Source organism: Coregonus clupeaformis, chromosome 31, assembly GCF_020615455.1.
Source record: "Coregonus clupeaformis isolate EN_2021a chromosome 31, ASM2061545v1, whole genome shotgun sequence".
Classification (NCBI taxonomy): domain Eukaryota; kingdom Metazoa; phylum Chordata; class Actinopteri; order Salmoniformes; family Salmonidae; genus Coregonus; species Coregonus clupeaformis.
In genome coordinates this window covers 8863511-8876686 of record NC_059222.1, presented here as the reverse complement: position 1 = coordinate 8876686, position 13176 = coordinate 8863511, and the positions used below count along the sequence as shown (strand labels likewise).

The following is a 13176-nucleotide window of genomic DNA, read 5'->3' as shown; positions in this document are numbered from 1 at the left end:
CGGCCAAGGCCAACGGTGACTTCTACAACAAGCGGCGTCTGATGGTGGAACTGCCATCCAAAGGCGGCCTCCCCCTCCAACACATGAACCCCATGACCAACAACCCTATTTCCCACAACCCAATTAATAACCCCACCATGACCCACAATCCAATGAACAACCCCATGGCCCACAACAACCCCACGACCCACAACAACCCCATGGCCCTCAACAACCCTATGACCCACAACAACCCCATGTCCCACAAAACCCCTATGTCTCACATCAAGCCCATGACCCACAACAACCCCATGTCCCATAACAACCCCATGGCCCACAACAACCCCATGGCACACAACAACCCCATGTCCCACAACAACCCTATGGCTCACAACAACCCTATGCCCCACAACAACCCCATGACCCACAACAACCCCATGGTCCACAACAACCCCATGACCCAAAACAACCCCATGGTCCACAACAACCCCATGGCCCACAATCCCATGAGTCCCATCAGCCCCCTGGGCTCCCTGGGCCCTGAGCCCGTGGCCACCTACATCACAGAGATGCCCAGCAGCTTGCCCATTCTATCCAGCTTCCACCAGGGCTCCACCATGCCAACCGCGCCCAAGATGAACGCACAGAAGCCCCAAAGACTCAGCAGCAGTGGATGTGGTGGCGACATAGTCAGTAATAAAGGTTCAGGAGCCATGACCATGTCCAGCATGACTAGAACAGGGACTTTCCCAGGGCCTCACCGCCACACCGGGACGGTTCCCGGGCCTCACCACCAACAACAACACCACCACCAACATCAAGAGCAACAACACCACCCACTGGCCTACAGCTCCAATACCATCGCAGCCCCCAGGGGGATGGGGGGAGGGATGGGTCTGAAGGGTTGGGATGGGACTGAGACGGTAGGCAGGAGGAAGGGTTACGGTTCCAAGAGGCCCCAGTGTACGGTGGAGCAGATCAACAAGCTGCACAGTCAGTCCCGCTCCCAGAGCCACAGCCAGCACTTCCTGCCCACTCAGCCTTACTTTGTGACCAACAGTAAGACGGAGGTAACTGTGTGAGAGAGTGGGAGAGGGGGACGATGGTTGCCCAAAGCAGAGTCAACTAATAGGCAAAGAGGGAGAGGACAGAGATGGTGGTGTGTAAGGCCCTGGTTGTTTTGTGTCTTTCTGGGAGCGGGGGCCAGAACAGTGCGCCCTGGTGGTGTGGCAGTGTGCTTGCGTGTGCCGTCCAGTATGAGTGGATCACTGCACATGTGACTGTCAGTCAATCCTCCACAGGTCGTCAGTCAGAGGGGAGGGGGGCGGGATTGTATAACGATGACAACGTCCAACAGAAGTATCAAAATCATTGTGTGTGTTATAATATCTCCTGTGTAATGATAACGTTATAGAACAATTACATTTACATTTACGTCATTTAGCAGACGCTCTTATCCAGAGAACAATGACAGTGAAATGTGAATACAGCAACAGCAAAAGGAAACATGAGATTGCCATGGATTGCATTACCAAATCTGACAAGCAATATGAGATCTATGGACACCACAATGGCTGAGGCTAAAACATTGAGCAGGGAAACAACAAACTGTGGGGAAAGGAAAATGCATTCATTACTGAGACTCTCTCCTACAAAGCCATTGAATCAGCCACAGTTTTAGGGCTATGGGCTATGGGCTATGGCTACGAACATTATGGGCTTTGTTCTGTGCTTGTAGCCTTGAAAAGTATCTTGGTCATCAACACAGAGAATGGAGGCCATTGTCCTGTATATTTGAAGTAAAGTACTTGATCACAGCTGGCCCGAAGGCAAGGAGGCTGAAGCATCATCTGGAGGATAGTACTGTGCTCCTGAAAGACTCATCAGTCCCAATGCTGTTCACACAGAGAATCACAGAGAGTCTGTGATCCAATATTTAAAGATGTGACTACAGACCATGGCCATCTGTAGTGATACCGGCAACTTTTTATATTTCCCGTTTTCTCTCTCTTTTATTCTCTCTATCCCGCTGAGAAAAGACAACCTTCAGGTAAAGAAAATGTGAAGAGAGATAAAATGGTTCTGAATCGTTTCTGTTCTACAGTGTATGGCGAGGCCCCGATAAGAACTATGAAACCCTATTGAGAGATATTCCCCCTGAAAGTGTCATCCCTCACGTGTATTATTGCTACACAGTATTATGATTTATATGATGTACCAACATTTGTATTTCTGTTTGTATTTTTGTATGACTGTGTCCTCTTGACCTTTGGCCACCTCTTCACTCTGGCGTTTGTGGAAAATACTGTTACTAGGGCATCCAAATATGAAATGGTCTAAAAGTAGAAGACAAAACCTCTTCAAGCAAATTGAACAGTAAAATCTATACAAGCTGAATCTATAGTCAAATTTCAGCCTATAGAAAGCATACTGCATCCATGTACTTTGTAAACAACATGTGTTTCTTTTCTTTCTCTTCTTTGCTCATGTAAAGGATTTCATGCTGGTTGATTAGCGAGTACCACTTCCTCCCGATTCGGCCCATACCTAGCGCGAACTCTGCCTTGCTAGCACACATGACCAGCTTCCTGAAGCGTCTTACCAGTTGGCACCACACGAAAATCTAGCTATTCGCTGGCCAAAGTGGGGACACTTCAGACTGAGGAGTAAGTTTCACCCATCCCCATGTGCTACATTCACCCCTCAAACTTACTCAACAGCGACCCCAGCTTTGAGCTGAGCGCAACTGTAGATCCGAGTCACTAGGCACCACTGTAAAGGACGTCACGCTGCTTGCTTAGCGAGTCCCACTTCCTTCTGATTCAGCCCATACCTGGCGCGAACTCAGGACCTCTGCCTTGCTAGCACACGTGACCACCCTCCTGAAGCGATTTACCGGTCGGCGCCACACGAAAAGCTAGCTATTCGCTGGCACAAGTGGCGACACTTCAGGCTGAGGAGTAATCTCACACATTCCCATGTGCTACACTCTGCTGGTGGTTCCACTGTGTAAGCCATGATAAATAACATCAATGTTTTCAGGATGTGCCTTATCACAATACTCAATTGAATTAATCCAGCTATGTGGAAATCTGGAAATATGAACCCCATACCGTCAACATTAAAGTTCACACTGCTCTCAGAGCAGCGGGAAGGCAGATGGGGAGGCAAGCACGGAGGGAGGCAAACCAGGCAGGCAAAGGAACTCAAACAGAACATATTTTGCCTGAGCAGTGCACCGGGAAGGCAGGGAGGGAGGCAGGCAGACAAGCAGGGAGGGAGGCAGGCGGGCAGGCAGGCAGGCAGGCAGGCAGGCAGGCAGACAGGCAGGGAGGGAGGCAGGCGGGCAGGCAGACAGGCAGGGAGGGAGGCAGGCGGGCAGGCAGGCAGACAGGCAGGCGGGCAGGCAGGCAGACAGGCAGGGAAGCAGGCGGGCAGGGAAGGTTACAGGCAGGCAGAGGAGGCAGGCAAAGCAGCTCAAGCAGAACATATTTTGTCTGAGCAGCATTCTGCACTCAGCATAACTTAATAGAGAATAGTCATTCTTCACACTGTGTTCTTCCCAGCAGCAGACTCGGAGTGCATTCAGAGCACAGTTGGTCAGCGGGATTTGCTCTCACTCTGAAGTAGCAGTCATACAGCTCTGAGACGCTGAGACGGCAGGAGATACTGGAGTGTTACTAGTGTAGTATACTACTACTTTGTCAATTATTGCCTTCTCAGGACTGTCCTTATAGTAGTGTTATGATATCATAGCTTTATCATTTCCATAGTTTTACCTGGCTTGATTCGGCCCACTCTGTGAGAGCCAGAGTGTATATGGTCCCTAGCAGACCATTCCACACTAGCCCCCATTTAGAATACATGGCCATGCCAATGCATTCCCTCATTCTAAGTGTGCCGGTCTGGATATTGGAATGGAGCCTAATTCCCCCTCATCACATCTGACCCTTTCTTCCCCTCTAAAGCCAGGTGTCTGAAATTAGCAGATCACCGAGCCAGCCAGCTCCTGCCTACCCAGCCTAGTTCCTGATTGACCTGCTGCCAAAGAAAATTGTTTCTGCTCGGCAGAAAGGAGTGAAATTAAGACTGGAAGGTGTGAGTGGCCTAATTAGTGGAATCAGACCCTATCGTTCCCCGGCTCTGCTCTTGCCTCACGGTAGTAAATTTATCGAAGGAGCCGGGTGGTCGATACAATCAGGGCTGCCAGGCGTGCAGCTGAAGTCTTGTATTAACTGCCTGGCTGAATATGATTTAGTATTGTGTAGTATTGTGTTGCTCGTTAATAACAACAATCACCCTGGATTTATATATGGCTTGAACATAAACTACTCCTGATTGAGGGAGCAATCAACATAAACTACCCCTGATTGAGGGAGCAATTGAGGGAAAACTGTACAGTACCGATTGTCACTCAAAGAGGCTACATTAAGGAACTGTGTGAACCCAGAAATATTTTGTGTGTATAATAAATGTGATTTTTGTTCAACCAAGAAGTTTTATCTCAAGCATTTTCTTGGAAACCTGAAACCTTTTTGAAACCATTCTTGTAAAGGTGTCTAAAGGAAGTGACTCATTAGAATGTTGGGATGTTGTTTGAAGCCACTACACCTTTCTTCTCTCTTTCTGTCAAACTTAACTTGGTGGTTTGATTTGATTTTCCTCCTACAACATTAAAGTGAGGAAGTTGAGATAATTACATATAATTACCATCTTGCGCCTATCATCTCAGAAAGGAAGTGACTGAAATTAATCTGTGGAGAGAGAGAGAGACAGAGAGAGAGAGAGAGACAGAGAGAGAGAGAGACAGAGAGAGAGAGAGAGAGAGAGAGAGAGAGAGAGAGAGACAGAGAGAGAGAGAGAGAGAAAAATAATCTAAATCCTCTACATCAGACTCTCTCATTCTTTCAGCTGCTTGCTGTAACGGGGAGAAACTCCACTTGGAAACTCAACATAAAAACTAATCTTGGAAACTCGGTATAGGGGGGATGAGGACTTTCCCATTCAATCAATAAGATATATAAACCTGACGAGATTAAACCTGACCTGATTAAAATACCTGACAGTACTACTTACCATTATTGACATTCATAATATAAAATCAGAATACATAAAATGGTATCTGCAGCCTACACACACACACACACACACACACACACACACACACACACAGTAATCAGCATCAGTAAAGGTATCAGGATTGTAAGCACTGAAAAATAATGGAAGTTCTCTAAATTCTTATAAAAGATTATAATGAGCGATAGAGTGACAGGCATCATGTCCTATTGTCAGCGTCTAATAGCTCAACTGGTAGAGCATGGCGCTTGTAACGCCAGGGTAGTGGGTTCGATCCCCGGGACAACCCATACGTAAAAATGTATGCGCACATGACTGTAAGTCGCTTTGGATAAAAGCGTCTGCTAAATGGCATATTTTCTAAAAATGTTTAATACTGAATGAAACATCAACTGATTATCTACATCCAGACAGACTCTGAGGCCCTTATTATTCTAGACTTCTGTTCTATCGATCCCAGTGCCATGTTTCATTACTGCAACATGTATCAACACATCTCAAACTGATCATTCAATGTAGGACTATATCGATTGAGTCACCCAGTGAGATTACTAGGGTTGCAAAATTCCGGGAACTTTTGATAAAGTCCCTGGTTTTCCATAAATCCTGCTTGGATAATTCCGGATTTCCTGCTTATTCCCTCCTTATTCCGGGAACCGTCCAACTGGGATTTCGGGACAACCTGGGAATTTATTGAACGTTTCCAGAATTTTGCAACCCTACAGATTACCCAACCAAATTTACATTTTAAAATGTATTTGTCTGTGAATGTTATGTTTGTATGATTTGGTTGTACTGAGTATGTATACCAGGTTACATCGAGCCAGCCTAAAACATAGGAAGGCTTATACTCAGAACAGAAATTGGAAGTGTTTACCTGAGAGAGGACAGGGAGAGAGGCCCACTGAAAATGGGTAAATTTATACACTGCATAATATTTTATTATAGACCCTATCCCATACTCTTGTTTGCACAGTAGCTAAAATAATACAGCGCTGCCCCACTGTTGCCAGTCCTGACCTATGATTTGTGAGGTTCAGTTATGGGGTAGCTGTATTTTTGTGTACTGTTAAATTATAAATAGATATAAATAAAGAAATATAGCAACGTTTTGTCAGAGAATATATTACTATAGTATTTGTCTTTTTTAGTTTATGGATTGACTGGAGTTCTTTCTTTTTTTCAACAATTAATTTGATGTTTAAAAATATTAATTTGTCATCTACAGATTGCTATCAGTGTTCTATATTCAACTTTCTTATGTGGCAATAAAAATATGAGTACATAACGTCTGTAAACACTGCATTCTGCCTGTCTCTTTTTCTGTTTATCGTCCTGTTTTTCTGTCCTATTTGTCCCCCAAGAGGTTCTCCCACTATCCCTGTCTCTCCTCTCCTCCTCTCCTCTTCAAGCTTGCTGAGTCCATGCCAGCCAGTTAATGTGTCCTTGGAATTAAAACTGCTGATTGCTGCCAGCTACAGTCAAACCATACTGTTTGGTCATAAACATTGCTTTTACCTTCAAATGAACCGGCGATTCATGAGAAAACAAACACTGTCCTCACCTTTGCAGGTAGGAGACTGCCAGATTTCCAAAGCACTAATTACAGCATGCTGCCAGCGCTATTGGCTATAAAATAGCAGCAGTAGAGGCAATCCTGGGTTTTCCAATCAATCAGGAAAAAAGAAGACCTGAGTTTCATCCCACCATAGAAGCTAACTTCTCCTCCTGATCAGCCGAGCCAAATAACACAGCAATGAGCTAAACAACAATAACAATGAACCAAATAACACAACATTGAACTGTTTATGCAATCTGTCGCTGAAGACAGGGATTTCACAATGCTTTATAACTACTCTATTAGTGTTTCCTGTGCCCGATTCTCTCCCTCTTGCCATTCATTCATGTATTATTTTTGCTCCTGTGAACAGTGAGGAGTAAGGAGGAGCAGCCTGGTCCTCCACAAGTCGACCTGGAGTAATTGTGTCTGAGCCTGGCCCACAGTGGCTCATTTCCTGAGAGAGAGGACAGGGAGAGAGGCCCACTGATGAGCCATATGGTATCCAGGTGCACTGACACACTCCCCTGGTCCTTACTGCCCGTTCACACCACTCAGACCGAGATGTTCATAAAGGCTACAGAGACAGGATGACATCAATTAAAGGCTGAGCTTAGAAACAGCTGTGTCTAATAATCACTGATTTCTAAAGACATACAAAGACCTGTATTGGTATTGTTTGTCCTCTGAAATTAACGTAAATCTGGCCTTTTCTCAACTTGTTCTGAATACATTTTTCAACACCAGTGCTTCAGTGATTAATTTGATATTTCATGTTGATATGAAATTATTTAGGAAATGCTCTTTAAAGCCATTGAAAACTATGATCACTATTTTCCTGCATGTTATTTTCAAACACCTATTTTCCCCACTCAAATGCCAAAGGCCTCTGCGTTTCTTCCCCTCTTGTAGAACATATTGAATAGAATACATTACTCTGTATAGTTAGGAGCTACGATGGGAAGGTCCTTGGGTGGCAGCCACCACTGTGCCCTCTGTGCACCGTGACAGCACCTTTCATTCACACGCACACACACTCACACAGCACACACACACACAGCTTTGTTTTCATGAAATACACACATATACACACACACACTCACACTCACACACACACACGGCAAGCACACACACGCACACACACAAACACACACAAATATACCTGTGTGGTGCCCTCTTCAGTGACACGGTGACAGCACTGTTTATTCACCCCACTCTGACGAGGGTACCCAGGTGTCCCTGTGCTGGCTTCCTGTCAGCAGAGTGAACACACTCCATATTTCTAAAGGAGGCACTCATGTTGTGCCTCGCTACTTATTCTGCGTCACGCTAACTGTGGTATTATTAGAGGGTGGAGGTTGAAGTATGCATACAGGCAAAACTCTGAGAACACAGCCACCTGGTAAACCGCAAAATTATAAACCTTATGAAAACTGAAAGGTCAACTGAAGCACTTGGGGGTGGTAATAACGTTTGCAGTTTTTCTCTCTTCATCCATGCTGAACTTTAAAACTGGAAATGTACTTTGTGTGTATCTTTCCATTTTGGTTTAAATACTTTATATGAATTGGCCAGAATCATGTGGCTAACTGTGGTTCTCTCCTCATGCCCTGCAACTGTACAGTGCAAGCATACCCCATGACTCTCTCCTATCCCCATAGCATTCGTTAGTGTTTCCAAACTCTCAAATACTCTCCTACTTATGACCTCATCAATAGAGATACCACTGCTTCTTTAGTGTTTTCCAGTCAAGTGTGAGTGTCTGCTGGTGGTCAATTTGACAGCTGAATTTGAGGAGACAGAGGCATTGCAGGACTCAACAATTCCTGGATGAAAGCCAGCCGTTGCCAGGGTGACCGAACTTGTGCCTCCTATGAAGAAATCGCTTTGTATTGTTTCCAAGGCAACAACTGTAGAGAGAGAGAGAGAGAGAGAGAGAGCGAGAGAGAGAGAGAGAGAGAGAGAGAGAGAGAGAGAGAGAGAGAGAGAGAGAGACAGAGCGACAGAGAGAGTGAGAGTGAAAGTGAGAGTAAGAGTAAGAGTGAGAGACACAGAGAGAGAGAGAAGAGGGAGGCTGAGGGTAGAGTGGGTAGAGCTATTGGGTTCGGTTAGATTTTTCTTCCCATGTCTGTGTTGTTTATGTTCAATAGTTATTTGCGTGGGCAAAGTCATACGATATAAATCCCCCAAAACAATGTTACTCAGCAGATTCTATTTAGTCAGGTCCATTGATATATCTTACAGAGGGTAAGATACAATGGTTGACGATGTTGGAGGTGTTTTTATGTGCAGTTGTGGAAGAGACTGTAAACCCAAAAGCTCTTTCCAGATTATAGAATGGGATATGAAAAAATTAGATTTACTGTGGGGATGATTCCATTTTAAACTAACAACAACTTCAAAGGCTTTATGAAGCCTTTATAAAACCTTTATAAAACCTTCATAGATTCTTCATAAAACATTTCTGAGAAAATGTCATGATTTACTGTGGGGATGATTAGGGCTGTGGCTGTCATGATATTTTGTCAGCTGGTTATTGTCATGCAAAAGACTGCCGGTCTCACAGTAATTGACCGTTAATTAACATAAACATGTTTAGCAACTCCAGGCCTCCACACATACAAGCAGCTGATGCACGCCTTTGAAACATCTACAAGTCCAATAAATCAATTTTATTTTAGGCAGGTCTAAAGAAACATTATGATATGAATAAAATGTATTTCAGAAGAACAGAATATGAGTTGGCCTACTGTATGTTATCTGGCTATGCACCATGCCATAGGCTGTAGGCTAGTTCATTTAGCAGACAAGATATGCTTAGAAGTCCTAAGACATTATTCTTTATTATATGATTTTATATAAAAAAATATAATTGAACTTAGCTGAATAAAATAGAAAGGATATTTTTCCCCATACCAGAGCAAGTGCGCATATGAAGTGGCTATGTTGAGCGTAAAAGTGATCATTTGAAACAGGTCCTATATGCTAGATTTGGAGTTATTTGGCAACTTTAGTTGTGAATGATACAAGCCTTAGAATGCCTTAGAAATCAAAAGATATATGGGCTGGATGATGCGTCAATAGTCTATTGATTTGAGAACGTCGCAAAAAAAGCTTGCCTGTTCCTTGCCTCAGGCTGTACACGCTGTTCTCTCTTCAAGTGATCATATTTTCACCCATTAGACTATTCTCAATTGAATCTTGTCTTTACTAATATGTAAAATTAGTTTTCATTTAGAATGGCCCATTATCAAATGGGCAGGAACAGGGGCAGGAGAACAAATACATGACATCTGTATGCACTGGAATAGCGAATAGAGGCCACTTTCCTGGTTCATTTTTGTCAGGTAGGCTATTCCGGTTATTTCACTCCATGCATCAACCACTGTTTGAGGAGCATGCAGCCTCTTGCTGTGTGACAGGTGACATTCCGCCATGGGCTCTCCAACCCTGTTCCTGCAGCTACCCAGTGCTTAATTTGGGAAACCAAGTTAAATCTGTCCGGGAACATCGACAGTAACATGTTTTCACAACAAACCATATTTAATTAAACTGTTGACAGCCCCTCTTTCTGCACGCTTTAGAAAGGAATGAAGGAGAGAGGGGAGGAGATGGAAACACACAGTGGTGAGATATTCTATAGCTAAATGGAATGTGTCAGCCTATTAATTATGAAAATATGTTTTGAAAAATGCCCTATTACTAGGCTATTCAAAATCAAATACAAATTGCCATCTCTGAATTCGTTTAATTTAGGCTACCAATTATGTACCAAAGATATTACATCATTTTTTAAATGTTTTTCTGCCTAGCGTAATATGTCTAGGCTATGTATTGTATAACAGCACAATCATTATTTTAATTCAGGTTTTATTTCGGGCTTGGGGTCATATATAGGCCTATGCTTATACATAAGCTCTAATATGCATATGGGTGTTTTGAATTAATTATCACCTTAAAAAGCGCTGTCCATTTTGTTGGTTTGGCTTTGAAACAACATCCACAACAACCATGTTTTCCACTCAGTTTCAACCTGTTGTTGAACTTTCTTCAAATTGATAAATCACAGTGAGGTGAGTTTTAAAAGCACATACTGTTTTGATGATAAGTGTTTGATATGATTTTCGATTGCATTTGCATTGATGTCAGATTGGTTAGCGGGACAATGGAGCCCTGAGTACCAGGCCATTAGAGACCTGATGATTGTTAGCAAGTTGGATACTACTATGTACATAAGAGGAGATTACGATGACACAACGGTCACTTAGAATTGTACTGAGGTCATGACTCATGACTGCTGTTCACTGCAACAGCCCTAGAGATGATTCCATTTTAAACAAACAACAACTTTAAAGGCATTATGAAGCATTTATAAAACCCTTTATAAAACCTTCATAGATGATTCATAAACCATTTCTGAGAAAATGTCATGATATAGCCTTTAGTAGATGGAAAAGGGACAGCATCCCACATTTAGCAAAGCACCTCTCATATCAATACTTTATTATGCCTTAAAAGTTGTTGTTCATTTTAATTGGGACCACAATTATTTTTCTTTCTTTTTGATTACAATAGCTCTTTAATAGAGAGAGGTTATGGATTCCTGCTGTGCGATAATTGATTGCATAAATGTAGCAGTGATTTAAAAGTTGATTAATAATGTTGTGAGTTCTTCTCTCGCATATAAAACTGGTTTAACCATACCACCGGATTCCACTAAGACACTCCTTCTTTGCTCAGTAGAATCTATAGTATAATGAATAACTTAAGTTTTGTTCAGGTCCAGTGATCTGTTACTTGATAAAGAGGATGTATGACTTCATTTGGACAATGGTGTGGATTAGAGTCATACTATCTGCTGGACCTTAACCCTAACCCTAAACTTAACCCTAGCTCCAAACCCTAACCCTAAAACTAACCCTATCTCTTAACCCTAACCCTAAACCTAATTCTAACCCTAACACTAATTCTAACCTTAACCCTAAATCCCCTAGAAATAGCATTTGACCTTGTGGGGACCAACAAAATGTCCCCAGTTGGTCAAATCTTTCTTGGTTTACTATTATTGTGGGGACTTCTTGTCTCCACAAGTATAGTTAAACACCCACACACACACACACACACAGACATACACACACACACACACACATACACACACACACACACACACACACACACACACACACACACACACACACACACACACACACACACACACAGCAGTTGGATCGAATTCAGAAGATTTTCAGGGGAAGATGGATCTATACCTCTGGGTAAATATTATCCAAGCCTGATATTATATGACATGTGTAGCACAATAACTTGCAGAGAAAACCCTGGACGGGCTGAAGACTCAATTCAAACTTTTCAGAAAATCTCCTGGGGGTGTTTATTAGTTAATTCCCCCGGCTTCCTTCCATGTGAGGTTGTTTTCTCTCTTCAGAGACAGATACAGCACCCGACGGCAGCCATGGAAATGTGAAGCTCTTCTCCATTAATATTCTGAATGAGGAGATGAAAATTCAAATGTCAGGTAAACCCTGTTATCTCAGGAAGATTTACAGATACCCTGTGAGGGGACCGCACCGCTTAAACCCCAGGATCAAGCTTCTTTCTGAACATCCCACTCCTTCTCCTTTAACTGTGGCTGTTGGGGTTTAATCAGGCACAAGGCTAATGCAGTAGCTGGGATAGCCAGCCCTCTACCTTTGTCTACAAGCCAGACCATAGAATAGAAAGTAAAGCACCATGTTGAATCAATATAGCCATGTTCTTCATCATGGGCATTACACAGACATTAGTGAAGGGGTTGTTGCCCCCTCGCCCCGTCCCCCCCCCCCCACCCCCCCTAATTCCGCATACACACACACATGCACGGACACACACACAAACACACACAAACACACACACACAACAACACACACACAATCACCATCCCTCTTAATTTTTGCTAAAGCGAAGCTCAGTGATAATCAAGTGTTATTCCACTGGGACTCAGTGCTTAGTGGAGAAGACAAATAGAAACGCATGCATCTCTTACCACCCAACTCCCTCCACACACACACACACACACACACACACACACACACACACACACACACACACACACACACACACACACACACAGGCATGCACACACAGGCATGCACACACACACGCACACACACACACACACACGCACACACACACACACACACAAACAGGCATGCACACACGCACACACACACACACACAGGCATGCACACACACACACACACACACACACACAGGCATGCACACACGCACACACACACACACACACACACACACACATGCACACACACACACACGCACACACACACACACACACACACACACACACACACACAGGCATGCACACACGCACACACACACACACACACACACACAGGCATGCACGCACACACACACAGACAGGCACAATGCACGCACGCGCACACACACACACAGACCACAATCCCCCTGAAGCACAGCATTTTCCACATCTGTTTAACAACGAGACACACTCTTCCACACACATCCATAATAGCTCACAGATATTAGTT

At 43.7% G+C, this 13176-nt stretch overlaps 1 protein-coding gene across 1 annotated transcript in view; it reads left to right on the top strand.

Annotated features, from left to right (window-relative positions):
• Nucleotides 1-3295, top strand: part of LOC121547033 (protein shisa-9A-like) — a 51414-nt gene extending 48119 nt beyond the window's left edge. Inside the window, exon 4 of the mRNA XM_041858130.2 lies at nt 1-3295. Within this exon, the coding sequence (XP_041714064.2) occupies nt 1-1061 (1061 nt within the window). The 3' untranslated portion in view covers nt 1062-3295.
• The last annotated feature ends 9881 nt before the right edge of the window (nt 3296-13176 follow it).